Genomic DNA, 27,065 nt, shown 5'->3' with positions numbered 1-27,065 from the left:
GTGTGGGTTAGCAATTCTGAAACTGTATTATGTGTATACTAGGATTAAGCAAATATATAAGTGAATTTATGTTTTTAATATATACACAGATAAAAATATAGGGGTGTGTGCATTTATACCTACATATATGTATATCCTGCTTTTCTCTACTGACAGGGCCTAAAAGCTCCAACAGCAGTGATTTTAACTAGGGCCTAGAACTTGGTTTCTACATACCATTCTCTCATAAAAGAAACCAGGACTCCAGTGAGAATGGTTGATTCCAGGACTGAGCCAGGGAAGGTACAAGACGAGCCTGGAACATCTTGTGGTACAAGAAAGTAGGAGAACAAGAGTGAAGGGAGCATGTCAGAGACACAGGCCAAGTTGAAGGAGCTCCCAGTGGTCAAGTATGGGACAGTCTGAGCAACAAAATTAATAGTAAGAAGAATGATTAGGGCTTCCCTGGTGGCGCAGTGGTTGAGAGTCCGCCTGCCGATGCAGGGCACACGGGTTCGTGCCCCGGTCCGGGAGGATCCCACATGCCGCGGAGCGGCTCGGCCCGTGAGCCATTGCCACTGAGCCTGCGCGTCCGGAGCCTGTGCTCCGCAATGGGAGAGGCCACGGCAGTGAGAGGCCCGCGAACCGCAAAAAAAAAAAAAAAAAAAGAAGAATGATTAAAACACAGAATAAAAGAAACGTTCATGAGCCCATTCTGTTACAAACAAATAATTGGATACATAAATGAAGGGAAAGTAACAGCTCATCTTAGCCTGGCATTCCCATTAAGTAAGCATAAAAGGAATGATAGAAACAGACGAATCACCATTTAGTAAAATAATAATTGTGGCAGGCAAGAATCATCCATAGATGCTTAAATAAGTGGGCAGAATGTTGTGAGAAACAGGATTTTCAAAGTATCTCCCCACAAGATACTTACTAGTTGCAAAGGGGAAAATAGTAACTTTGTAGCGGAGACACCCAGGCAAACACTACCAACTGATCGAAGTTAATATCGCTATAGTAATAAGACATTGACATCACCTCCTTCTGGGTATGATGCATCGGAAGGACTCATCCTCCCTTTCTCAGTGATCTAGCCAAAAGTGCATGACCTCAATCTAATCATGAAAAAAAAGCAGACAAACCCCAAGTGAGGAACATTCTACAGAAAAACTGGCAAATACACTTCAAGTGTCAAGATCATGAAGGACAAAGATTGGAGGAGACTAAGGAGGTATATGACGAATCAATGCATTGTGGTGCCCTAAGTTGGCTCCTGGTCTGGGAAAAGGACAAAAATAGAACAGCTGGCAAAATTCAAGTAAGATCTGTAGATTAGTTAATAACATTGAATTAATGTTCATTTCTTGGTTTAGAATAGATCCTTGTACTATGGTTATATAAGATGTTACTATTATCTGGGTGAAAAATACAAGAACTCTGTACTGTTTTTGCTACTTTTGTAATTTCAAAATTGAAAAAAAAAGATCCTGAGTTTGTGTTCATTACTCAGTGGGACAAGTCACATAACTACTCAGACATTTAATTTATTTTCCCATAAAATAGGCACAGTACTGTTTGCTTCATCTAGTTCAGAGATGTGGTAATAAAACTCAAGAAAGCCTTTAATTGTAAAACAGGACAAAGTGTCAGATGTTATTATAATAGTAGATTACATTGAAATGAAGTGTCTACTTCTGTGATTCTACCAAGAAAAGCAATTAACTCCATTTTCTGCCGTGAGTAGAACTTACCAAAAAGGCCTGTCCCTCTGTAGTGATCAGTTTCTTTCATCTTTATAGCATTTCAGGCTGCCTTTCGAGCTCAGGGGCCCCTGGCTATGCTGGAGCATTTTGATACCATCTACAGCATTCTGCAGTAAGTACCCTCTGATACTTTAAAAAGAACTGGTGGCTCTTTGCCCTAACTTTGCATGTTAGTCCTGAAATTCCAAATTATAGTTCACTGATAAATGGTTCTGGGTGCTGACATTTCTACTCATGAGCATTTACCCCAGCTTGCCACCATATTTATTCAGTCGAGTAATTTCACGTGTTTTTTTGTTTTAAGTATTAGATTCCTCAGGTTCCATCTGATCTATTAGAACGGGCTCTGCAGGTTCCTGTCTCACCCCCCCGCACTTTCTTTCCCCCATAGTCACTTTCGAAGTATAGACCCTGGCCTCAAGGAAGATACTCTGGAATTCCTGATAAAAGGTGTTTATGGGATAAAAGGTGTTTCTGGGTGGGGAGGGGGAAGGTGTGTGTTGCTGTTTGTTTGTTTACTGTTGCCTGCCACATGATGATATCAAGGCTGTGGTGATTCAGTTGGTTTGGCTGAGCCCGGGGACCTCTGACCTATAGGTCTGTAATCTTGGTGGGCAATACAGAGTTATGTGTGTTCACTGTAAGGGCAGACCAACAATAAATTCTTCCCACTCTTGAACTGCCTCTCTTCAATAGAGGCAGTTCTTCCTGTTACCAGAGAGAAACTGGGGTAACTGGAGTGAGAGAGTAGGGATAGGGCGTGTTCAGGATATCAGGTCAGGGGTCCCAGAGGACTTAGCTTGTGTTGTAGCCACTGAGAGATGAAACACAGATCTTTGGTAATCTGATGGCTGCAAGTGCTAGGGGTTTTGAAGTTGGGTTGTATGAGGAAAGTGAATGAAACTGACTCCAGATCCTGCCCCTCCGCAGTGGTATCTCGCCACACCCAGGAACTTCCCGCCATCTTGGATGATGCAACTTTGAGTGGGTCAGATAGAAGCGCACACCTAAATGCCCTCAAGATGAACTGCTATGCTCTGATATGCCTCTTGGAATCCTTTGAGACCATGGCCAGCCAGAAAAGCCTCATGGACCTGGCCCTTGGTGGGAAGGTAATTTGTTGTTCCTGGCTCACTTAATATGGGATCTGGGGAGATACGGGAATTGGCGGGAAAGATGGAATTCAGTGATTCTGAGAATCTTTTCCTTTCTGCCCTTGACCCATGTTTAAGGTTTATGAGGAGGTACTCAAAAGTATCACAATGTATCTTTTGCTGACAAGCAGCTCTTAAATATTTTGGAACTTGTAATACTTCCGTCTTACCTTCTACCTTGTCTCAATACTGGATAGTTTGGGCACTCAGACTAGCAGATCACGATCCTTTCGCTTCCTTATTTTTTCTTAAGTATATCCTTTTTTAGGGTAGGAAAGCCCGGGCCAAGGCAACCCATGGCTTTGACTGGGAAGAAGAGAGGCAACCAATTCTTCAGCTTTTAACACAGCTGCTCCAGTTGGACATCCGTCACCTGTGGAGTCACTCAGTAATCGAAGAGGAGTTTGTCAGGTGGGTAGTTGATTGCTATAGGTGATATTGGCTATGAGGAATGAGGGCTCTGTTGCTAGATATGCTATATATATATATATTTATGTATGTATGTATGTATGAATGAACGACTGCGTTGGGTCTTTGTGGCTGTGCGCGGGCTTTCTTCAGTTGCGGCGAGCAGGGGCTACTCTTCGTTGCGGTGCATGGGCTTCTCATTGTGGTGGCTTCTCTTGTTGCAGAGCACAGGCTCTAGGCATATGGGCTTCAGTAGTTCTGGTGTGTGGGCTCTGTAGTTGTGGTGTGTGGGTTCTGTAGTTGTAGTGTGTGGGCTCTAGAGCGCAGGCTCAGTAGTTGTGGCGCACGGGCTTAGTTGCTCCGCGGCATGTGGGATCTTCCCGGACCAGGGATCGAACCCGTGTCCCCCTCGTTGGCAGGTGGATTCTTAACCACTGCACCACCGGGGAAGCCCTAGATATGCTTTTTGTTTGTTTTGTTGTTTTCCAATTTTTTAACTTTTTATTTTGAAATAATTGCAGATTTACAGAAAAGTTGCAAGAATAGTACAAAGAATCCTCTATACCCTTCAGACTCCTCAAATGTTAACATTTTACCACATTTGCTTTACTAGATGTGCCTTTTAAATACTTCATTTCATCCCTCAGTTCTGTCTGTAATACACAGAAGTATTCCCATTACGTTGAATTGTTCAGAAGTAGATAATGAAGATTAGAAACTGCGTTGAATTTCTCATCTTTAATGCCATTTATTCATTCATGAAACAGAATTTACTGAGAATCTCCTAGGTGCATGGCTGGTGTCATTAAAGTCACTGAAAACCAGCGTTTCTGCCCTCTTAGAGTTTATATTTTGGATCAGAAGACAATTTTTTAAATAAGTAAAAATATATAGTACGTCTTATAGTTTATTACTGTGGAGAAAGATAGTGGAGGGAGTGGGAAGTTTGATGGGAAAGTGTTGTAATCTTTATCAGCTGTTCTAGCAAGACCTCTTTGAGATGGTGACATTTGAGCAAAGCCCTCGAGAAGGTAATGAGAGCCATGAGGATGTTTGGAGGGAGAGCAAGGGCAAGGGCAGGAAGCAGCAAGGACAGAGGAGGGAGTGTGTTGAGCACCTGTAAGTAATAACGCGGAGGCCAGAGCTGGCAGCTGAGACAGGGTGAGGGCTAGGCTGTGAGGTCGGGGCAACAGGGAGCCAACTGCGGATCCTCGTAGGCCATCGCCGTTTGACATTTATCAGAGTGAGACGGGGCCACTCAGGTTCCGAGCAGGGCAGTGAGGTGGTCTGGCTTGTCTTCAACAAGGTCACCCTGCCTGTTGTGTTGAAACAGACTCTGGAGGGAAAGGAGGAAAGCGGGAGACCAGTAAGGAGGCTGTGGCGGTCACTTGAGCAAGAGATGACAGTTGCTTAGGCCCGAGAGGGCGCTGGAGATGGGGAGAAGTGCATGCAGTCTGTACTTGTTCTTTAAGGAGAGCCTACGGGATGAGCTGACAGATGCGTGAGGTTTGAGGGAGGGTGTGGTCGAGGGTGACTCACCCAGGGTTTTCGCCTGAGCATTTGGAAGAATGTAGCTGTCAGTAACTGAAATAACGGGGAAGGCTGTGGGAGCGTGTTTGGGGGGACAGTAGAAGTTCTGCTTTGGACATAGAAAGCTGGAGGTGCCTATTAGACATCCAAATAGTGTCAGATTTGGTTGTGGAATGTACAAAGCTGGAGGAAGACAGGAGAGCGGTCTAAGCTAGAGCACACATTTGGGAATATAATGTATTTATATAAATGGTATTTGTAGCCATGCGACTGAATGAGATCACTAAATCAGTAAGCATAGCTAGAAGAGAGCAGAAATCCAAGGACTGTACCTTCAGGCCCTCCAGCATCAGGAGAGTGAGATGAGGAGGAAGAACCAGCTGAAGAAACTGAGAAGGGAGTCTGGCCTCCTGGTACCAAATGAGGCATGTTTCAAGGAGAAAGAAGTGATCGGTTGTGTCAGATGCAGCTGAAAGGTCAACTAAGATGAGGACTGCGTTGGCCATTTAACAATGAGAAGTCAGTAGTGATTTTGTCCTGTCTTTTTTATCATATATTCAGCTTCTGTAGACATTATAACTGGTTGAAAGTTGGTAATCCAGAAGGAGGAAGTACCTATCTTCCTCCTTTGAGGGTCAGCAAAGCAAAGCAACTTGGTGTAGAAGGCGATAGAATAAAGAAAACTAGAAGACCCTGACTGGGGCAGCAGAGATGGAATGAGTGAGGCAAGACCACTGTAGTTGAGTCCAGACCGCTGATGTCACCATCTCAACTCTTCCTTTCTCAGTTTGGTTACTGGCTGCTGCTACCGCCTCCTGGAGAACCCCACCATTAGTCACCAGAAGAACCGCTCCACCCGGGAAGCCATAACACACCTGCTTGGTGTCGCCTTGACACGTTATAACCATATGCTGAGTAAGTTAGCCCTCCGCTTTGCCCCACCCTTTTCATTTTGCCCATGATTTCTCATGTGTAGCACTTCCACAGGTGCCACTGTGAAGATCATCCAGATGCTGCAGCACTTTGAACACCTGGCATCGGTACTGGTGGCAGCTGTGAGTCTGTGGGCAACTGATTATGGAATGAAGAGCATAGTAGGAGAGATTGTAAGGTGACCCTTCCTTCTCTAAGTTTCTAATTCTCATTTCCCTCAGGGAGAGTATAAAGATTGGAAATTGCTTCTCTGTGTAACATTAGATTCCTTCAGATATTAGATACCAACTTTACCTTCCCTTACTGGGACCTGAGTAGTTAAGTTATGCTGCTATGGCTGTGTTTATTCCCCTGTGTAGAGAGATTGGACAGAAGTGTCCCCAGGAGCTGAGTCGGGACCCTTCAGGGGCCAAGGGCTTTGCCGCCTTCCTGACAGAACTAGCGGAGCGTGTCCCGGCCACCCTGATGTCCAGTGTGTGCATTCTACTAGATCATCTGGATGGAGAGGTAGGCGGTCCCCTGGGGATCTCAGGGTTTTCTAGGGGTTTTAAGTGCATTGTTGAAAGGCTGTTTGTTAACAAGAAGGAAGCTTTCACTGAAGTCAAGTTGTCTAGGCTAATCACTGTGGCAGTTCCTTCCTATAGAGAAGCAGATGAAGTTTATTGAATTAAATAAAGAGCCACTTATTAATCCTATTTCAGTATCACACTGGTTTCACCCAGGTCTGGAAGGGGAGACTCTAGTGAGAGTGACTCAGCTGTGATTCTGGTTCCCACCCATTCCTCAGGATGAAGCCCCTTCCTGCCCACCTGGTTCTCAGATCCACCCACATCATCTGTCTTATCCCTCAGTGTTAGCCTGACTGCTTCCCAAACTGATGCTGGCACTCCTCGGTGAATGTCAGGAACAAAGACAGTCTGCTTGTTCATCTAATGTACTATAACTTTTTATGCAAGATCCCATTCTCAGGCTCTTGGCCTGGCAAAAACCCCAAACACTATTCTCCATGATTCTGTAATGGACATGGTTGGCACTAGGGCTGATTTCTGTTTCCCTGTAAGTAAGATGTGGGAAGGGAAGTGTGAGAGAAAGGCGGTGTTTATTATTAAGGATCAAAGGCTTTGAGGCCTCAGATGAAAGGTAGTAATTAATGCTTTTCAAACATGTGTTGGTGGATGGATGTGATTTCATATTCAGCTGCCACCATGGTTACCTGGGTGAGCCTTGTGGGGAAAAACTGCTCTGGGCTCTTGTTTATTTTGTCCCTACATTCTCCTCTGACCAGACAAGGCCCTTCTGGGATTCAGCTTTTTCTAGTGACCTCAGGAGTCAATGAATACCCGCTGAGCAGTTGACCAGAGAAAGTCAGAGCTAAGAAAAGCAAGCTTAACCTTGCCTAAAGGCCTTACCCCTTCTTTGTGCCTGGATGAGCACAAGAGTTTAGGAAAATGACAGTCAGTATGGGGGTGCAGAGGCTCATACCAGCCTCACATCCCTCTCAGAATTACATGATGCGCAATGCCGTGCTGGCGGCCATGGCGGAGATGGTGCTGCAGGTTCTGAATGGGGATCAGCTGGAGGCGGCAGCCCGAGACACCCGAGACCAGTTCTTGGACACCTTGCAGGCCCACGGCCACGACGTCAGCTCCTTTGTGCGGAGCCGTGTTTTGCAACTCTTTACCCGAATCGTCCAGCAGAAGGTGAGTGGCCTTTGACGTGATAAAGATACACAGTACCCCTCTATGTACAGGCCGAAGAAAAGGAATCCAGGGTCAAAAGAAAAGTAGCTATGTCAAAGAAGAGTCTAGAATTCAGGATTCTCCTACCAGTAATAAAGGTCTTCCTCTATCAAGGACAAGGATTCTGGGCTCCATTTAAGGACTACAGTATGTCTCAACCACTACAGACAGTCCTCTTGAGCTATTCACATCCCGTAGAAAAGTTTCCTTAGAATGAGTGGCTAGCTCGTGCAGAGTGTACTTCACGAGCATCTTGGGCAGAATGGAAGGTGTGGGGCGGGATCTGATCCTGTCTTTCTGTTCCACATAGGCTCTGCCCCTGACACGTTTCCAGGCAGTGGTGGCCTTAGCAGTGGGGCGTCTGGCAGACAAGTCGGTGCTGGTTTGTAAAAATGCCATCCAGCTCCTTGCCAGTTTTCTTGCCAATAATCCCTTTTCCTGCAAGGTAAGTCGTCTGGGCCCACCCAAAAGAGAAGGAATTAAATGGAAATAGCAGTGAAATTCCATGACTCAGTGACCCTGATGTTCATTTTTACCTTGGTAGCTTAGTGATACTGACCTTGCTGGACCGCTGCAGAAGGAAACCCAGAAATTACAAGAGATGAGGGCCCAGAGGCGAGCTGCAGCTGCTTGTGAGTAGTTGCTGCGGGGAGTTCTCACCCCAGACAGCTTTCTCCTTGCAGCTGGAAGCTCAGTGCAGGAGTCTAAGTGAGACTTTCTCATTCAGCCGCAGCGCTGGACCCAGGGGAGGAGTGGGAAGCCATGCTGCCAGAGTTGAAGGCTACCCTGCATCAGCTGCTGAAGCTTCCCCAGGAAGGAGAGGGGATGCCCGAGGAGGTTGCCGAAACAGAGACAGCAGGAGAGGTGGAAGGACGCATCCGTCGATTGTTAGCCAAAGCTAGTTACAAGTATGTGAAAGAATGGGATATTCTCTCATGACCTGTCAGGTTTAGAGTTAACTTTTGAGACGCAAGATTTTTTTTTTAATTGAAGTATAGTTGATTTACAGTGTTGTGCTAATTTCTGCTTTACAGCAAAGTGACTGTTAATACACATATGTACATTCCTTAACAATGTTTTTTTTAAATGAACTGCACTTAGGGCATGCTGCCATCAGATGGTGGTAGGTGTTTTCATTGCAGTAATAGTCTGAACACCAGATATATGCCAAAGGCAAAGTCTACAATTAAGCATGCTTTTCTACTTTTACAAATGTTTAAAGAAACTACTAAAACAACTAGACATAAATCGTGTTATAATTAAATATGACCAAAGTCCTGCTTCATTTGAAGAAGACGGCCTATAAGTATAATCCTTTTTCTATAAAGTAAGTTACTTAAACTTTCTGGGCCTCAGTTTCATTATTTATTTAAAAATAGTTGATTAGGTCATAAGATCTCTAGGGGCTTTTTAATTCCAAAATGCGTGAGCTGATAAATAATAACAAACGTGCTCAATCGTACCTTAATTTTTAAATCAACCTGGTATGAATCCTGATCTTAGAGAAAAGATTTTTGTGACTAGAACTTGAGAGCACCTTGGCAACAAAAGCGTTATAGCTGTCCACAGGTATTCTTAAACCTCAGCCACAAGTCATTAGTTTACTTCCTACCTAATTAGGCTGCTCAGAAAGGCTGAAGAGAGGGTGGCTAGTTGGCTCTCTAATTCCCTACGTCTCTCTGGTGTCTCTCTTTGCTAAAGCATAAAAGGCAGCCTGCTCTGCCTCCAAGCATGCTAGTGATGAGTTAGGAAAAAGCTTCTTCTCATGTTAAAGACGTCCCCTCCTCCTTCAGCGATCCTTGGCAGCCAGTGCTGGGTAAAGTTCTTAATAGCTGAGCTTCTGGCTTCCAGGTACAAATTTAAACGTGTTAGAACGTAACTTTTTAACGGTTTAATAGCAGAGTTTTGGGGGATTTTTTTTTTGGTTTTTTTTTTAAGCAGGAAGCTACTTTTTCGTAATTAGACAATATATTCACATTGTACAGTATTTAAAATTTGAACAAGGACGTGCCATGAAAAATCCCTTCCAAACCTGCTTTCCAGCCAGTTAGTTCCCTTTCCATAGCGAGCCTCCTTCTAGAGATAATATGTAGTCACACAGTCAAACATATCTACATTTTTCCCCCCTTTTTATACAAGTGACAGAATTCTCTACCAGTAGGTCTAGGTTCTTGATGTAATCATGACACAGGCTCCCTGACACAAGGCTGCAGTGACACTCTTATGGGTGCCTGATTGGTGACAGGTGATGTTCTGTCAGGCAGGCCATCATTCTCACTCAAAAAGCCATAGGCCACTTCCGGGAATCTGAACCCTTCTGTCATATGGACCCAGAGGAGTCAGAGAAGACCGCGTTCCTGAATCTCTTAGGAACTATCTTCAAAGGTAAATTCCTTTTCCTTCTTCAATCAGCACACAAGACACTTCAACTGTATTTATAGACCATTTACTTTCTGTCAGACACTGGCCTGGCTGGCAACCCGGTGCTGAAAGAGGCCAGAGGGGAGTTAGTGGTGCTTCTGCTCTGGAATGGAAGCAGCCTACGGGCCTAAGATTTAGTCACGGGGTATAAAAGGTTATTTCCAAACTGTAGAGGGCTTGAGGAATCTTTTTTGAGAAATGAACCAACATATTTTAGAATAAATTCTAAATTTATACTTTCCTAGTGGGAATTCCCCGGTGGTCCAGTGGTTAGGACTCTGCATTTCCATTGCAGGGGTCACAGGTTCGATCCTTGGTCAGGGAACTAAGATCCCGCAAGTAGCGCGGCACGGCAAAAAAAAAAAAAAAAAAAGCTTTCCTATTGTAGAAACAAATATTCAGCGATGTTCAGAGCTGTTGGGTTTCCCCGTATACCCTTGAATGAAAACCATCCTGTAATTCTTTAACTCTAGGCCCAGCAGCTCCCACACAGGAGAAGAATCCCCAGGGGGCTGCGGGGAACTTAGGCCCAGGAGAGACTGGCTGCAAAGACAAGCCCAGTGTGTCAGAGGCTGAGAAATGCAGGGAAAACGATGAGCTGGTGAAGCAGGAGATGCTGGTGCAGTATCTGCAGGATGCCTACAGCTTCTCTCTGAAGATCACAGAGGCCATTGGCATCATAAGCCAGATGATGTACGAACACACAACTACAGGTGCGCCGGCAGCCCCTCTGCCAGGACTGGGTCTTGGAGTTGGAAGAGCCAGTCGTGTCCATATTTTGTTGATGTCTGTCCGCTCCTTTGAAAGGCCCGGATTCTTTCTTCGATTTGCTTTGTGTAGCCCTGCGGAGTGTGCATATAGTATTTCACAGGGCACTTAGGGGAGTTGGCATCCTCGGGGAAGAAGGAGGAAGGCCTCCGCTCGCATGTTGCTACGTTAAGAAAGGCTCCGCCTTTACGTGTCGGGGGAGTTTTGCCAAGCAGATAGGTGACGTCTGTGCCTGTCCTCTCAGTGGTACAGGAGGCGACTGAGTTCTTTGTGGCGGTGTTCCAATTCGGGGTGCCCCAGGCCCTGTTCGGGGTGCGTCGCATGCTGCCTCTCATCTGGTCGAAGGAGCCTGGTGTCCGGGAAGCTGTGCTGAACGCCTACCGCCAGCTTTACCTCAGACCTAAGGGGGACTCTGCCAGGTAGGTGGGCTGTGTTTCGCCTCCTGAAGGAGTTGGGGGGAGTGGGCGCCCTTCTTCTAGGGGCATTCTAGCTCCAGAGGCACTAGGTCTGTAATGGGCTCGGGGTGGGGCTGAACCTCCAGTGAAACGCGTCCTAAGCAGTTACTTGGTTTTCGTTTTCTTTCCGTTGAAGTATAGTTGATGTGTACAATGTTACATGTTAGAAGTGTGCACTGTTCTTCAAGGTCAGACTCCATCTATACTATAAAATACTCCCCATGCACGGTACATCCTTGTAGCTTACTTTATACCTAACAGTTTGTACCTCTTAATCTCCTGCCCCTTCCCTCTCCCCACTGTTGACCGCTAGTTTGTTCTCTATATCTGTGAGTCTAAAGCAGTTATTTATTACTTGGCACTGTGGTGGGATTGCCTAATAACCTGTTTGCCAGGTTCAGCTTCTTGGTCTTTTAATGACCCCTGATCTCTGCTGTTCCCACAGAGCCAAGGCCCAGACTTTGATTCACAATCTCTCTTTGCTGCTAGTGGATGCCTCAGTTGGGACCATTCAGTGTCTTGAGGAAATTGTAAGTCTCCTCACTTTGACTTACTCATTCAGCACGTGTTAGTGAGTGATTACTGTGTGTTCAGCAACTTACTCAGCCCTGCAAAGAAGTATAAGATCATTCGCTTCCAAGTCTAGTTGGCGACCCAAAACACAAAGCATTTCTAGAGCAATGCAGCGGATTGCTAGGTGGCCCAGGCAATGATTATAGTAGCGATAGTAATATAATAATAATAACACGTTATGCCAGTACTGTATTTAGCACTTTGCTCATATTAATTTGCTAATCCTCACAACAGCCCTAGGAGGTTATGCTATTATCAGCATTTTACAATGAGAAATCTGAGGCACAGAGATCTTAAAGAAGTTGGCTAATTTCAGCTACTTAGGAGCAAAGGTTGAGATTCAAACTCAGGCATAAGAGTTCCAGAAAGCATACTCTTACCTGGTATGTTATATTGACGAGTAGAGTGGGAAAGGGAGCGGTGTGAGGTGGAATACTCGAGGGAAAAGCTTCCTGAAGGTGGCAGGACTTAATTTGGGCCTCGATGAGTAGGATTTAGAGAATTAAAGAAAGGAGGGAGTTAAAGAGAAATGAAAAAGAAATGAAAACATTTCAGACAGAAAGCCACGAAAGAGCCCTGCCTATGTTGTAGAATGAAGACGATGGTGTTCTGGCTCAAAACTGTCATCTGGAAAAGATAGGAAGCTGGAAATGTGGGTTGGAACTAAATCGGGAAGATCCCGGGATGCCTTTCAAGAGTCTAGGACCTGAACCTTGTCAGCCAGGGACTCCAGCATTTTAGTGAGCCAGAGCTGCTTTGAAGGGTTTGGATTATGGGACAGAAGGCAGAGGTGGTGCTGCCCACCAGCGTCCACTGGGAGGAGCGTCACCGCGGGAAAGAAGAGCCTGCTGGTGGCACTTGGCCCAAGATCTTGTAGAGTGGCTGCTGGCCAGGAGCCCATGCAGCAGGCAAAGGAGAGCTATCTCTACATGGTGAACAGAGCTGTGGCATGGTGAAACAGACGTCTGGGGAGGTCACAGCATACAGGTTGGTTGGAGCAGAGGCTAGGGACAGGGATGTCCCTGGAGGCTGCTGTAGATGTGCAGTGACAGGGGCCTAGACTTTGGGGGTGGGAGGAAGATCTGTACAGAATTGCACTTTAATGGAAGATAAATTTTAAAAGGAAGAATAGGTCGGACTAAGTGACTGATACATAAAATATTAGGTGACTGTGAAGTTTGAAGCATATGTGACTGTCGGTGTTGGTGCCGTTGGCAAAATGAAAAGGCAAGAAAGGACGATGGCATCCATTTCAGACATGTTGAGCTAGTGGTTACAGCAAGAAAACCTACTAGAAATCTCCAGAATGTAGTCCAAACTGTAGATCCACATGAACTCGAGGTCAGTTTCAGTGTGTCATCTTAATGAACGTAGTTTTGAAGGCACGAAAGCAGAAAAGGAACAGAGATGGAAGTACCTCTCCAGACCCCACTTTACATTTCGAGCCTTCTCCTTCCTCTCCCACTCCTCAACGTTGCCTTTACTTACTTAGGTTCTCGATATTCTCTTCAGAGCAGGTGGACCAAGCATCAGGGGAATTGTTATTTTTGGCCTGAGCCCTTTTTCTTTTCTCTTCAGCTCTGTGAGTTTGTGCAGAAGGATGAATTGAAACCAGCAGTGACCCAAGTGCTGTGGGAGCGGGCAACCAAGAAGGTGCCCTGCTCTCCTCTGGAGCGCTGTTCTTCTGTCATGCTTCTTGGGATGATGGCACGGTGAGGCTCAGATCCAGACAGGCGGTAGGACGAGAGAGGAAGGGAAGGTTCTCTTAAGACTGCTTCAGTGGGGCTTCCCTGGTGGTGCAGTGGTTGAGAATCTGCCTGCTAATGCAGGGGACATGGGTTTGAGCCCTGGTCTGGGAGGATCCCACATGCCGCGGAGCAACTAAGCCCGTGCGTCACAACTACTGAGCCTGTGCGTCCGGAGCCTGTGCTCTGCAACAAGAGAGGCCGCGATAGAGGCCCGCGCACTGCGATGAAGAGTGGCCCCCGCTTGCCACAACTAGAGAAAGCCCTCGCAGAGAAACGAAGACCCAACACAGCAAAAATTAATTAATTAATTCCTACCCCCAACATCATCTTAAAAAACAAAGACTGCTTCAGTAATAGCAGTCAGGCCCAGCTGAGCTCTGCACGCGTCAGCCACCTGAATGGAGAATAAAACAGTGACCGCACCAGTCTACCTCCAGGCAGCAGAAACAGTGGGGTCAACAGCAAGAGGGATGCCAAGGGGCCAGCCCTATGCCAGAGCCTCTCTGTAGCGCTCCAAGGCTCTCGAAGCCCTGAGTTGGTGCTGGTTCCTACCCCCCTTGGTGTTGTCCCGCACGCAGAGGGGTCTGTGAGTGGCTTTAACTCTATGGCTTCCTTCTCCTAGAGGAAAACCAGAAATTGTGGGAAGCAACTTAGACACACTGGTGAGCATAGGGCTGGATGAGAAGCTTCCACAGGACTACAGGTTGGCCCAACAGGTGTGCCGTGCCATTGCCAACATCTCTGACAGGAGGAAGGTACGTGGGGTGGGTACGTCCAAACTAAGGAGAGTGGGCATTCTCCTGTCCGCCGTCAACACACACCCGTGTTGTCTTCCCTGCTTTCGACAGCCTTCTCTGGGCAAACGTCACCCTCCCTTCCGGCTGCCTCAGGAACACTGCTTGTTTGAGCGACTGCAGGAGACCGTCACGAAAGGTGAGCTACCATGAAGGGCCTCGGGCAGAATTGGGCCTTTGTCTGCAGTGGCAACTTCTCCCTTCTGCTGCGCAGGCGTTGTCTGCCCAGACCCACTCTGGATCCCATTCAAGGAGGCGGCAGTGACCCTCATTTACCAGCTGGCAGAGGGCCCCGAGGTGATCTGTGCCCGGATGCTGCAGGGCTGTGCAAAGCAGGCCCTGGAGAAGCTAGGAGAGAAAAGCAGCCCCCAGGAGGCCACGAGTAAGTAGGCAAGAGGGTCGGTGGGCCCGCGGGCAGCAGCCAGCTTCTGTTGCTGTCCCTGCCGGCCGGGAGCCACTGACACCACCACTTCCTACAACCACTCCCGATCCCCTCAGCCCCCGCTGTCCCCTTCTGTCACTCAGGCCGGGCCCGTCACTGCTACCACACCCTCCACCCCCATTCTTGCCTCTTCACTGGGGTGTAGAGCGCGTGAGCAAGGGGGCCATCAGTATGGCGGGGGCCCGTGAGACTTGATTGTCTTCTTCTCCCTGCTTTCCCGCTCCCCCGCCTGCAGAGGACGCGCCTGTGCTCCCCACTTTCCTGTTGATGAACCTGCTGTCGCTGGCCGGGGATGTGGCTCTGCAGCAGCTGGTGCATCTGGAGCAGGCAGTGAGTGGAGAGCTCTGTCGGCGCCGAGTTCTTCGGGAAGAACAGGAGCATAAGGCGAAAGAGCCAAAGGAGAAGGTGAGTGGCACGCCTGCGCATTTGGGTTCGGGTCCCAGGCGTTTCCCAGATTTGCTTCCGGCCCTCGGGGTCCTTCACATTTCCTTCTGGGGATCTCTGCTTCTCTCCTGTTAAATGAGCTGATGGAGACTGCCTCCTTGCTGCAACTACTCTGGAAACGATAGAACAAAGATGGATCACCCAGGAAGGAAAGTTTTAGGTAATTACAGAGCATTGAGATAGGGACCTTGGCATAAGACACAGGCTGTGCCCTAGGCAGTGTTTGTTGGTTAGCACACTCCCAGGCCCTTTCCGGCAGCCTTGGTGACTGGGCCTAGCACCTGATGGGACCTTGTGTTCTCTCCACTAGAGGCAGTGATGTCTGGCAGACAAATGATTGACAGAGCCCTGCAGCAGTGAGATAAAGTCTGACTTCTCTGTGACCTTGAACCATTGTCTGGCAGGCTCCATCTGTTTACTGTGTATAGGAAGTTATATGCTTCTGAGGAGGAATTCAGAAGAGATGTGGGATGCTTTGGCAACTTAAACACAAATGGACCTAGTTCTTTTCCGGTTTAATTCAAGAGTCCTTCTTTGGATACACGTGACAAGCCTGTGAATGGTTTTGCAGAATTTGCCTTTCCCCAGATCCATTTGTGCGAAATGAAGGGTAGGCTGGAATCAAAACGGTCTGCTCACCCATGACCTGGCTGCTTTCCCATCAGAATCCAAGCTCTGAGGCCACCATGGAGGAGGAGATGGGGCTGGTTGGGGCTACAGCTGATGACACCGAGGCAGAACTCATCCGCGGCATCTGTGAGCTGGAGCTGCTAGATGGTGAGAAGAATTGCTGAGTGACCCTCTCCTTGGCTAGGTAGGCTGTCCCAGACCTAGAGTTGTTCCTTCACCAGGCAAACAGACACTGGCTGCCTTTGTTCCACTTCTGCTTAAAGTCTGCAACAACCCTGGTCTCTATAGCAACCCGGAGCTCTCTGCAGCTGCTTCACTTGCCCTCGGCAAGTTCTGCACGATCAGGTAGGCCTTGGGGCGGGCGTCACCTTCTCCAGGAGGGTGGGGGATGGTATGGTTTCCCTGATTATCCTCTCTTCGCCCCTAGTGCCACTTTCTGTGACTCCCAGCTTCGTCTTCTGTTCACCATGCTAGAGAAGTCGTCGCTCCCCATCGTCCGATCTAACCTCATGATTGCAACTGGGGATCTGGCCATCCGCTTCCCCAACCTGGTGGACCCCTGGACACCTCATCTGTATGCTCGGTGAGGGACACCTCACAGCACCTTCGCCGTCCCTGCCAGCCCTGGAGGCTGTGGTGAAGTCAGTGTGAGAATCCCCAAAACTGTTGCCTGGTCTTTAGTGTTCCCTTGAACATCTGTGCGGGCCCTGGCTGAGTGTGGCCCCAGTGGGATTGATGCTTCTTCTCTAAAGCCTTGGTTACAGCCTTGGCCTCTTTCCCCAAACCCAGCTTTCAACTCTAAACATCCTCTAACTGCTTCCAGAATGGCACTAGGAAGAGGCCATAGAGTCCTACTGAGGGCCTCTCTGCCAGCGTCAGCTTTAGCCCATGGTCTTGGTCCTAATGACTCGGATTTCATTCTTAGTCTCCGGGACCCCGCTCAGCAAGTGCGGAAAACAGCCGGGCTGGTGATGACCCACCTGATCCTGAAGGACATGGTGAAGGTGAAGGGGCAGGTGAGCGAGATGGCCGTGCTGCTCATCGACCCTGCCCCTCAGATCGCTGCCCTGGCCAAGAACTTCTTCAACGAGCTCTCCCACAAGGTGAGAGGTGGGGGGCAGCTTAGAGCTTGCTGCCGGGGGAACATGCAGGTCACCTCGTCTCTTTGATATGACTCTCTCTCTCTCACAGGGCAATGCAATCTATAACCTCCTTCCAGATATCATCAGCCGCCTGTCAGCCCCTGAGGGAGGAGTAGAGGAGGAGCCTTTCCACACCATCATGAAGTAGAGTTCCCTGGGCCTGGGGGCACGTTTTCCATTGTAGAGCAGCCTTAGGAATCAGACAAACCTGTATGTGATTTCTGGCTCTGCTACTCTTTAGTCGTGTGGACTTCAGCAATAACCACCTCTCTGTGCCTGTTCCTCTGTAAAATGAGGCCAGAGATACTTCCCCTTTATTAGTTCTTGAAAAGATTCAATAAGGTAAAAGTCCTGACACTGGATGGCAGCTGCTTTTGTTATAAATTTCATCACAGTGAAATTCCTCAGGAGGGTGTGGTGGGCCCTTCCCTGAGGCGTGAGAGAGGACAGGAGGTACAGGCCTGGGCCTGGGCTGCGGCAAAGAGCCTGCTACGGAGTCAGGAGGATGACAGAAGGCTGGTGCTGGGGAGGGTACGGGGCTGGTGTTGGCAGTGGGTGGGTTCGGAGCTGCCCCCAGAGACGGCACATCCGCATCTCCCCTCCGGCAGGCAGCTCCTTTCCTACATCACCAAGGACAAGCAGACCGAGAGCCTGGTGGAGAAGCTGTGTCAGCGGTTCCGCACGGCCCAGTACGCTGCCTTCCTTGAGGGCTCTTTGTGGCGAGAGGGAAAGAGCCCCCCCCCCCACCCAGGGGCCTCCCCGGGGCTGTGGGAGGCTGATGAGGAAGGAGGCCTTTCCCTCCTGGGTCCCACTGCTCCTCACAGAGCCGTCCCGCCCGCAGGACCGAGCGCCAGTACCGGGACCTGGCCTACTGCGTGTCACAGCTGCCCCTCACAGAGCGGGGCCTCCGCAAGATGCTGGAAAACTTTGACTGCTTTGGAGATAAACTGTCAGACGAGTCCATCTTCAGCGCCTTTTTGTCCGCTGTGGGCAAGTTGCGGCGTGGAGCCAAGCCCGAGGGCAAGGTGAGCGGCGCTCGCTGCATTCCAGACGCAGTTCATTCCGCTGTTCTGAGGCTCTGGATTTCTGACTTAGCCCCAGCTGATTGCACCCAAGTAACCAGAGTGACCTGAGACCAGATCTTTCTGTCTCCAATTCCTGATTCTTTGTTTCTCTTTTTTCTTTTCTTTAGTAGACTTTATTGAGGGCAGTTTCAGGTTCAAAGCAAAATTGAGTAAAATATAGAGTTCCCCCATGTGCCCCCTGCCCCCAGACAGGCACAGCCTCACAGCCTCCCCGGTTACCCCCATCCCCGCCAGAGGCTAGAGCGGGACATCCATGAACCTGCCTGGACACATCACCATCGCCCAGAGAGCGTGGTTTCCAGGAGGGTTCACTCTCGGTGATGTGCGCGCTGAGGGTTTAGAATGTATCGTGACCTGTGCCCACTGCTGTGTGACATTCAGAGTAGATTCCCTGCTCTGAGCACCCTCTGCTCCCCTGTTCACCCCACCTCCCCGAAGCCCTGGCAGCCACTGGTCTTTTTACTGTTGCCACAGCTTCGCCTTTCGCAGGGTGTCATATCATCGCACCCACACGGTATATGCTTCTCTCAGTTGTGTTCTTTCATCCAGTGATATGCGTTTACGGTTCCTCCATGTCTTTTCACGAACTTGTTTCTTTTTTTATTTTTATTTTATTTATTTATTTATTTATTTTTGGCTGCGTTGGGTCTTCGTTGCAGTGCGTGGGCTTCTCGTTGCAGTGGCTTCTCTTGTTGCAGAGCCTGGGCTCTAGGTGCGCGGGCTTCAGTAGTTGTGGCACACGGGCTCAGTAGTTGTGGCTCGCAGGCTCTAGAGTGCAGACTCAGTAGTTGTGGCACATGGACTTAGTTGCTCTACGGCATGTGGGATCTTCCCGGACCAGGGCTTGAACCCGTGTCCCCTGCACTGGCAGGCAGATTTTTTTTTGTGTGTGTGGTACGCGGGCCTCTCACTGTTGTGGCCTCTCCCGTTGCGGACGCGCAGGCTCAGCGGCCATGGCTCACGGGCCCAGCCATTCCACGGCATGTGGGATCTTCCCGGACCAGGGCATGAACCCGTGTCCCCTGCATTGGCAGGCGGACTCTCAACCACTGCGCCACCAGGGAAGCCCCCAGGCAGATTCTTAACCACTGCACCACCAGGGAAGCCCCAACTTGTTTCTTTTTAATCATAGAAATAACTATATTTCCAGGCCTGCTTTTCACCTCTTTTTGCCTCCAGGCTGTAATAGATGAATTCGAGCAGAAGCTTCGGGCCTGTCACACCAGAGGTTTGGATCCAATAGAGGAACTTGAGATTGGCCAAGCGGGTAGCCAGAGAGCCTCATCAGCCAGGAAACAGCCTGCTGGTACGTGAGGCAGCCCCTCGCGGGACAGACCAGGCGGGGCCCTCCTCTCAGATAGAGGTTCCTTTTGTCTTTCCTTTTTGGACTCATGCCTCTGCCTTTTCTAGTCTCTAGACACCGGCGTCTGGCTTCTGCAGCGTCACACAGTGACTTTGTCACACCTGAGCCCCGCCGTACTACCCGATGGCATCCAGCCACCCAGCGGCAAGTTTCAAGAAAGAAACTCAGAATCGTCTTCTCAAGTGATGAGTCCAGTGAGGAAGGTACGGTGCTTCCTTCCACACCCAGCCCAGAAGATGCACAGCTCGGGGGGCGGGGGGGCGAGGCTGGCTTTGATGGGGTCCTGCTGCGTAGGCCCCCTGCCCCCAAGGTCCTCTTCCTCCCTGTGCAGTGTGGTCTGGGACTGTCCCATTTGTTCTGAGACCTGTGTTTCACCATCTTTGTGACTCAGCTTTTTCTTATTCCCTCAATTCTTTGAATAGAACCGTCAGCAGAGATGACAGAAGATGAGACACCCAAGAAAACCACCCCCATCCGCCGAGCATCTGCTCACAGGCACAGGTCCTAGGGGCAGCCTTGCCTGTTCCCAACCCTGCTGTGCTGGTGTCTTGTGGAGTGACCTTGAATTCCATTCCCCTTGTAAAATACTTGTTTGCCTGTCTCCTTGTTTTTTTAATGCATAAATGGTCTTTATAACAGACGGCTTTGCTCTTAAACTAGCCTATCTGAACCGAGTTGAGCTGCTTTCCTTGGAATATACATTTGCCAGTTTCCTAGTTTTCCAATGAATAAACGTTTTTATATACTTTTAGAGGTTTTTCCTAAGCTCATCTTTGTTTCACCTTTCTCGTTAGCCCAGAGGCAGGCAGCAGACAGAGGGTTATTGATCCAGAAGACGATGAGCCCAGGAGTCTGGGGCCCGTCCAGCATCTGCTGAGTTTCACGCCCCCTCAGTGCCTCATCTTTCCCTCTCGACCTCCCCACCCTGCACGCGGGGCAGGATTGCTCCGCTGTGCAGAATTAGGCAGCGTCTAGACTCCAGATCCGCACTTCTCAATCTGGGGGCAATTTTGCCCTGCAGGGGACAGTTGGCAACATCTAGAGACTATTTTTGTGGTCACAGCCCAGCGGGGAGGGGTGCTACCAGCAGCTAGGGGGCTGAGGCCACGGGTGTTGCTAAATATCCTACAGTGCACAGGACAGATCCCGCCACAGAAGATGCTCCGGCCCAAGACGTCCGTGAGGCTGAAGTTGAGAAACCCTCCTCTCCAGCAAGGGCTGGCTTCTGTCCTGCCCTCACCCCGACTCGTGCCCCTGACCCCATCTCTAAAGACAGGTGACTGACCTGGGAGGCTGATGGGAGATCAGGTCATGATTCCCCGTCAGCTCTAGACAGTGTCTCTGGGGGCTGTCTCCCAGGGATTCCTCACCACGTTACAGGGTCTGCAGCAAGTCAGCCCCTCAGATGCAGGCCCCGTCCACCCCCTCCTACTCCCCAGTTCCTCTCTGCTGAATCACCTGAACTGGAGGCAGTGAGGCTGCTGTCATGGCTACAGTGGTGTCTTTGCTGTCATGACAACGGCACACTGCATCAGCCAGTTGTGCTCTCGGAGCACTGAGCTCCCTTTTCAGCAAAGGACAGTAATGAGAGAGGGCAAGCACGCGGCAAAGGGGGACGTGCTTTGGGTAGCACGGGAGGGTGGAGGGGCTCCTAAGGCCCTTGTCAGGGAAGGCGCTGCCGTCCTGGTGGAGCCTGAGGAGGCGGCGTCTCCCCTCCACTCACCCAGCAGACCCCTCAGTGCGGCGCTTCCCGCCTCCCCCACCATTAGCTGCCCCGTGGCCCTGCTCTTCCTGCTCCTGCAGAAGTCTGGCCATGGGCCATGCAGATGGCTGCCAGCCACAGCCAGCCTTGGGTCTGGGGCCCCAAGAGGGAGGGCAGTCCCAGAAAGGCAAGGGACGGGCTGGAGTCGGGGTGCAGGGCAGTGCTCTCTGCCTTTTAAGCAAAGGTTGTCACCGTGCAGGGCTAAACTTAGCCACAGGCTTTTCAGCTGGAAAAGGGGGCTGGTCTCAGGTTACGCTGGGCCAGCAAAGAGGCCCCAATTCTGTCCCCCAGCACCTGCTGATGGGCAATGTCCATCCCACCCCACCCCCCTCTAAATCCTCAACCCTTCAAGTCCTCAGAACCAGCCCTTCCTCCATCCTCAGCTTACACACCCAGCACAGTGCCAGCTTCTGACTGACGGGTCTTGGAGAGGAATGGATCCCTTCCTCCACATCACGTGTGGGAAGGGGCTGGGGGCCTGTTCCCACCATGCGCCCAAGACCTCCCAATATTTTCCCTCTTCTGGACTCCTCACCCTGCCCCCAACCGCCCCTGTACGCAGCCAGTGAAGGGGAGGCCCTGGCTGCAGGGCTGGCCTGCACGTCCCAGGATGGGGAGGGACTTCCGCCCTAGCGTCCTGCTCTCGGCCCAGGGCTGGACGGGCTGGACAGGGTGAAAGAGGCATTGTCTCCCAGCCCGGGCGGCACAGCCCTCAGGCTTCCCAGGAGAGAATTTGTGGGAGACCTCCGGCCCTCTACCGGGCCAGCCCCCAGCAGCGATGCTATCCCGTCCCGGGGCCCCAGCCCGGGCCTAGGGGAGAGCAGCTGGTGCGCACAGGGCCTGGTTTGTCTGCCCCGATTCTCAGGTCTCCAGGCTGCCTGCGCCGCAGGACATCGTGACCTTCAGTGCAGACCCCTCCCCCTCAGCCTCCTCCGGAGCCTCCTTCCTCTCCAGGCCCCCACAGCCCAGGGCCCAGCCCCGGCCCCCGGCCCAGAATCCGGGCCGTTGGGGGGGGGGGGGAGGGGGAGGGGGAAGGGGGACTGGGCAGGGTCCTGCGGGAGGCCCCTCCCGAGCCTTTTCCTCTGCTGTTCCTGTGTCACTACCGAAGAGCCTCGAGAAGTTCCTCAGCCTTCCCGCCTCTCAGCCTTTGAAAATAGGGGAGCGGGGGCGGAGAGGAGGAGGAAGGGGGACCCTGCAGCCGCGAGCCGTCCCCGGCTCCGGGTCCAATTCCCTGTCTAACCGGCTCCCCAAGTTCTCCCGTTTCATCCGTGCAGCATCCCTGTTCTCACCAGGGCCCACGGCCCCGAGTCCACAGAATCCCGCAGTAACCCCCCCGCCCCCAATCCCCGCCAAGCACCATTACCGGTCCCCTCCTCCTTTGGGCCAGTCTCGGTCCCCTCCCCCTCTCCCTCAGCCCACACGCGCGGTGCCTGCACATTTGAAGACCCAGGCTGGTCCAAAAGAAGCTGAGGGCCGACTACTCGCGACTTTACGGGCGCACGTAGCTCATGCCTCCGCACCCGGGGGCTGGGACTGGGCTAGGCGGGCCTGCGTCACCACGCCCCCGCCCCTCCCCCTGCCCTATAAATTCCGGCTGCAGCCTGCCCCTGCGCTCTCTGCTCCTACCCGTTCGACAGGCAGCCGTGTCTTGTGTGCAGTGCCAGGTAAAGCCTGGCGGAGAGGATCCACAAAGGGCTCGGGGACGGCCCCGAAAGGGACAAGGGGCGTGCGCGGGCCGGGGGTGCGGCTGAGGAGGCCGGGGTCCGGGTCGCGGGGCCCCCGCATTGCAGGGGCAGGAGGAAGGACGTGCGGAAGCGCAGGTCCGGGATGGAGGCCTGGGGGAGGGGCGGGGAGGGCAGCGCCGGACTCCAACCGCTTCGCCCCGCGTTCTAATGCTCACCTCCCTCTGCCTGCAGCTGCGTCCCGGAGACAAGATGGTGAAGGTCGGAGTGAACGGGTGAGTTGCGGGGTGGGGCAGTAAGTCCTGCGCTCCCCACCGAATTGCGTCTGTGGGTCTTGCCCTACCGGGTCTCTGCCAGCGCGTGGGGGACGTGGATGGGGGTGGTCGTACCCCGCCCCCCAAGGAGAGCTCAAGGTCGGTGCTCAGACCTGGAGGAGGCCCTCGCAGGCGTCGTGTCCCCCATCCCCGGCTGTTGCGCCTCCTGTTAACTCCGCCCCTGCGGAGCCTTCCACTCCGCCTGCGGCAGATACACGGGAGTCTCCGATTCTTGATGTGGACCCATCCTCTAATCTTCCAGCTAGGGCCCTTTCTTTCATTTCGCGCCCTTCGCGGTCACGTGGTGGGGAGGAGCCGGTCCCCCACCTGCAGCCCGTGCCCCCGGCCGGGCGCAGCCCCGGGATGCAGGAGGCACAGCTGCGCGCAGAACCAGCTGGGGGCGGGGGGGGGGGGGGGTGGTGTTGGTCATCTGCGGTAACCAGCCGCCATGTTGCAACTAGGAAGGAAATGAATGAACCGCCCGTTAGGAAACCTTCCTTAGCCCTTCAGCCTTCCTCCTTCCTCGCCTATAACTAACTCTCCTACCCCTGTCTCGTGGGGTGGAGTCGCCTTTATCCCTTAAGCCAGGTGAGGCCAGGCTTTCCCGTTCTTGTTCAACTAGACCTCAACTCTGACCATCCCTTAAACCGCTAGCCACATTTCCCCCCAGGGATGATAGGACGCTTTTCCTAGATGGTTATCTGATGAATCAAAAACGTGGGTTTATGGGGGTGGTCTTGTGTTGTTTTGGGGTTTTTTTTCCTTTCCTTTTTCCGTAGAGGTGTGGTAACCGTGGCTTGGTGCCATGCAGGGGGAGCTGAGTCATGGGTGCTTAGAAATTTTCCACCACAAAATGGCTCCCGGAGCTGCAGCCCCTGTCTTCACAGCGGCTCTCCTCGAAGCTTATTTCTTCCATGCATGCGTAGAGGTGACCCAACCCTAAGGGCCAGGCTGTAAAGGTCACCAGGAGGGATTAGGTGTCTGTGAGCCTCAGGCATCCTGCCCTTCTCCCCATCCCGTCTTCCAGAAACCAGATCCCCACTCCACCCTAAGCTGGGGTTAAATATAGCTGCCTGACCTTTCTGCAGCTGGGGTCCTGGGCTTCTGCTCTTTTCCACTTCCTCCCCCTGCACTCCCCACACCCAAAAGTCTGTTGCTCCCACTCCTGGTTTTTGGGGAAGAGCTAGGAAGGACAGGTACTAAGCAAATCAGAGTGCGGGGATTAGGGGTTGAGAAACCAGTCCTTTTCCCTATCTCTTTCCCTTTTGTAGGAGGGACTTGGGGAAGGGGTGGGTTTCCCCAGGCCAGTTCACTTCTGACCTTTGCTCTTGCCCTTTGAGCTTGGTGATGCTGAGTGTACAAGTCTTCCCTCTCTAGAGGGTGTAGCCCGAAGCTGGGCCAGGCAGGAACAAGCATTTACAGTCCGATGAGTGCCACGTGCCTGCCGCGTGCCCAGACTGTAGGTGGCAGCAGCAGCAGCGCACCACCCTGTCGCTCCTCAGCAGATTTCAGATGGGTGGGCAAGTCTTTGAGCCTAATCACCTCTGGGGCAGGATGTGAGCCTTCACTTTGTGGCCGTGCTGGGAAGCCAGGCTGGCCTGGCAGAGTTGCTTAGGAAGGTGAAGTGAGCTCTTCTGGGACTTTTCTGGTGGTAGCAAAGTGGCATCCTCTTCCCTCTGAAAGAGGGTGAGTGGGCCTGGGGCTGCTTGCATACCCAGGAGGACTCTCTCCTCCCTTCTCATGCCTTCTCACCTGTTGTCCCCCTCAGATTTGGCCGTATTGGGCGCCTGGTCACCAGGGCTGCTTTTAACTCTGGCAAAGTGGACATTGTCGCCATCAATGACCCCTTCATTGACCTTCACTACATGGTGAGTGCCACCCGTGCCGGTGGCGGGGAGCAGAGCCTTGAGGCACAGCCCCTTGATGCCCTCCCTCGTCCCCCCAGGTCTACATGTTCCAGTATGATTCCACCCATGGCAAGTTCCATGGCACAGTCAAGGCTGAGAACGGGAAACTTGTCATCAATGGAAAGGCCATCACCATCTTCCAGGAGTAAGTGTGGGAGACGGAACAGGAAGAAATTTGCCTTGGAGGAGGTACTGGAATGGGGTGACCTCCTTGGGTCCGTGGCAGCCCATGGCCCTGAGCTTTGCCCTGTCTTCCCTTGTAGGCGAGACCCCGCCAACATCAAATGGGGTGATGCTGGTGCCGAGTATGTGGTGGAGTCCACCGGCGTCTTCACCACCATGGAGAAGGCCGGGGTGAGCCGCAGGGAGGTGGGAGAGGAGGGGGACTGACCCTGGGCTTTGGTGTGACAGGAAGATTGGGTGGGGCGGAGCTGGGCCGGGAAGGGGGAGCCTGGGTTTGTAAGTGCGCCTCCACTGCAGGCTCACTTGAAGGGTGGAGCCAAGAGGGTCATCATCTCCGCCCCTTCCGCCGATGCCCCCATGTTCGTCATGGGCGTGAACCATGAGAAGTATGACAACCACCTCAAGATCGTCAGGTGAGCGTGTGGAGAAGTGGGCAGGCCGCTGCGTGTGATGCGATGGGCGTGCCCCTGACCTGCCTCCCTCTTTCCAGCAATGCCTCCTGCACCACCAACTGCTTGGCGCCCCTGGCCAAGGTCATCCATGACCACTTCGGCATCGTGGAGGGACTCATGGTATGAGTGATGCGGGGCTTGCCAGGGCACATTCAGTCCACACCCAGGGTGGGACCCTTCTCCCTCCCAGAGCGTGGCCCTGGGCTGTGGGGCTGAGGGGCATCCGGGGTTCCAAGGGATCTGCTCAGGTCACTTACTTCTTCCCCCAGTAGGAGGGAGGGGGGAGGGGTGGCGTGGTGAGCACTAGGCGGGGCCTTCACGCCCCCTCCTGTCTCCAGACGACGGTCCATGCCATCACTGCCACCCAGAAGACCGTGGATGGCCCCTCTGGGAAGCTGTGGCGTGACGGCCGAGGCGCTGCCCAGAACATCATCCCTGCTTCTACTGGCGCTGCCAAGGCCGTGGGCAAGGTCATCCCTGAGCTGAATGGGTGAGACTCGTCGCTGCTTTTCTGCCCTGGGGACCCGGGGATCCGGGACGCCTGGTCCTGACTCTGCTTCCTTGTGTCTACAGGAAGCTCACTGGCATGGCTTTCCGCGTCCCCACCCCCAACGTGTCTGTCGTGGATCTGACCTGCCGCCTGGAGAAACCTGTAAGTTCCAGCTGGAGCAGCTTTGGTGGGCTGGGGCTTGCAAGACTGGAGCTTGAATAACCGCCTGTCTTTACTTCCTCAGGCCAAATACGAGGACATCAAGAAGGTGGTGAAGCAAGCGTCGGAAGGCCCCCTCAAGGGCATCCTGGGCTACACTGAGGACCAGGTACTGACGGGTCAGGGAACTTGGTGTCCACGTGGCCCCGGTGAGCAAGACTGGGTTCTATTCTTGGCCCTCTCCCTCCCTAGGTTGTCTCCTGTGACTTCAACAGTGACACCCACTCTTCTACCTTCGATGCTGGGGCTGGCATCGCCCTCAACGACCACTTTGTCAAGCTCATTTCCTGGTGTGTGGCTGGGGTGTGGGAGTTGGTGCGCCAGAGTAGGACTGAGTCTGCTGCCCCCTGGTGGCCGACTCGGGAAAACAACGCTTAACTCCCTCTTCTTCCAGGTACGACAATGAATTTGGCTACAGCAACAGGGTGGTGGACCTCATGGTCCACATGGCCTCCAAGGAGTGAGAGTCCCTGGACCGCCAGCCCCAGCAGGAGCACAAGAGGCAGTGAGAGGCCCTCCGCTGCTGGGGAGTCCTTGCCCCAACTCCGTCCTCCAACACACTTGAGAATCTCCCGACCTCCATACGGTTTCCATCCCAGACCCCCTGACGCAGGGGAGGAGGAGGGGCTTAGGGAGCCCTACCTTGTCATGTACCATCAATAAAGTACACTGCACCCAG

At 52.0% G+C, this 27,065-nt stretch overlaps 2 protein-coding genes and 2 non-coding genes across 8 annotated transcripts in view; all 4 read left to right on the top strand.

The window, feature by feature from the left end:
• Positions 1–20,128, top strand: part of NCAPD2 (non-SMC condensin I complex subunit D2) — a 28,459-nt gene extending 8,331 nt beyond the window's left edge. Inside the window, exons 3-32 of one of the 3 annotated variants that reach the window (XM_032645569.1) lie at positions 1,785–1,860; positions 2,140–2,198; positions 2,679–2,860; positions 3,171–3,313; positions 5,628–5,755; positions 5,828–5,951; positions 6,133–6,280; positions 7,276–7,473; positions 7,823–7,957; positions 8,057–8,144; positions 8,240–8,420; positions 9,773–9,897; positions 10,407–10,646; positions 10,946–11,120; positions 11,602–11,686; positions 13,308–13,441; positions 14,100–14,232; positions 14,326–14,410; positions 14,486–14,653; positions 14,949–15,118; positions 15,823–15,934; positions 16,076–16,132; positions 16,262–16,370; positions 16,713–16,890; positions 16,979–17,073; positions 17,538–17,618; positions 17,771–17,954; positions 19,194–19,320; positions 19,425–19,580; positions 19,800–20,128. In XM_032645569.1, coding sequence (XP_032501460.1) covers positions 1,785–1,860; positions 2,140–2,198; positions 2,679–2,860; positions 3,171–3,313; positions 5,628–5,755; positions 5,828–5,951; positions 6,133–6,280; positions 7,276–7,473; positions 7,823–7,957; positions 8,057–8,144; positions 8,240–8,420; positions 9,773–9,897; positions 10,407–10,646; positions 10,946–11,120; positions 11,602–11,686; positions 13,308–13,441; positions 14,100–14,232; positions 14,326–14,410; positions 14,486–14,653; positions 14,949–15,118; positions 15,823–15,934; positions 16,076–16,132; positions 16,262–16,370; positions 16,713–16,890; positions 16,979–17,073; positions 17,538–17,618; positions 17,771–17,954; positions 19,194–19,320; positions 19,425–19,580; positions 19,800–19,885 — 3,962 coding nt within the window. In that variant the 3' untranslated portion in view covers positions 19,886–20,128. Of the gene's footprint in view, positions 1–1,784; positions 1,861–2,139; positions 2,199–2,678; positions 2,861–3,170; positions 3,314–5,627; positions 5,756–5,827; positions 5,952–6,132; positions 6,281–7,275; positions 7,474–7,822; positions 7,958–8,056; positions 8,145–8,239; positions 8,421–9,772; positions 9,898–10,406; positions 10,647–10,945; positions 11,121–11,601; positions 11,687–13,307; positions 13,442–14,099; positions 14,233–14,325; positions 14,411–14,485; positions 14,654–14,948; positions 15,119–15,822; positions 15,935–16,008; positions 16,133–16,214; positions 16,371–16,712; positions 16,891–16,978; positions 17,079–17,537; positions 17,619–17,770; positions 17,955–19,193; positions 19,321–19,424; positions 19,581–19,799 lie in introns of those variants that run through there. The other 2 variants (XM_032645568.1, XR_004351761.1) reach the window with 2 other exon arrangements.
• LOC116761427 lies at positions 2,276–2,601 on the top strand. Its single transcript, XR_004351994.1, has one exon. It is a non-coding gene; the product is annotated as a small nucleolar RNA U85 (small nucleolar RNA).
• Positions 10,186–10,258, top strand: TRNAG-UCC. Its single transcript has one exon. It is a non-coding gene; the product is annotated as a tRNA-Gly (tRNA).
• A 2,504-nt stretch (positions 20,129–22,632) lies between the features above and the next one.
• Positions 22,633–27,065, top strand: GAPDH (glyceraldehyde-3-phosphate dehydrogenase). 3 transcript variants are annotated; one of them, XM_032646209.1, is made up of 12 exons: positions 22,633–22,803; positions 23,056–23,096; positions 24,904–25,003; positions 25,081–25,187; positions 25,306–25,396; positions 25,523–25,638; positions 25,716–25,797; positions 26,016–26,167; positions 26,251–26,329; positions 26,412–26,495; positions 26,579–26,676; positions 26,781–26,977. In XM_032646209.1, the coding sequence occupies exons 1-12, from the start codon at positions 22,648–22,650 to the stop codon at positions 26,848–26,850; spliced, it is 1,176 nt and encodes a 391-aa protein (XP_032502100.1). In that variant the 5' UTR covers positions 22,633–22,647; the 3' UTR covers positions 26,851–26,977. The 3 variants fall into 3 exon arrangements, with proteins under 3 accessions (XP_032502100.1, XP_032502098.1, XP_032502099.1); XM_032646207.1 differs by having other exon boundaries at positions 26,412–26,676; positions 26,781–27,065; XM_032646208.1 differs by having other exon boundaries at positions 26,579–26,977.

This window comes from Phocoena sinus, chromosome 10, assembly GCF_008692025.1.
Source record: "Phocoena sinus isolate mPhoSin1 chromosome 10, mPhoSin1.pri, whole genome shotgun sequence".
NCBI classification, from domain to species: Eukaryota; Metazoa; Chordata; class Mammalia; order Artiodactyla; family Phocoenidae; genus Phocoena; species Phocoena sinus.
The sequence above is the reverse complement of the archived record's forward strand: the minus strand, read 5'-3'. Positions and strand labels throughout refer to the sequence as shown.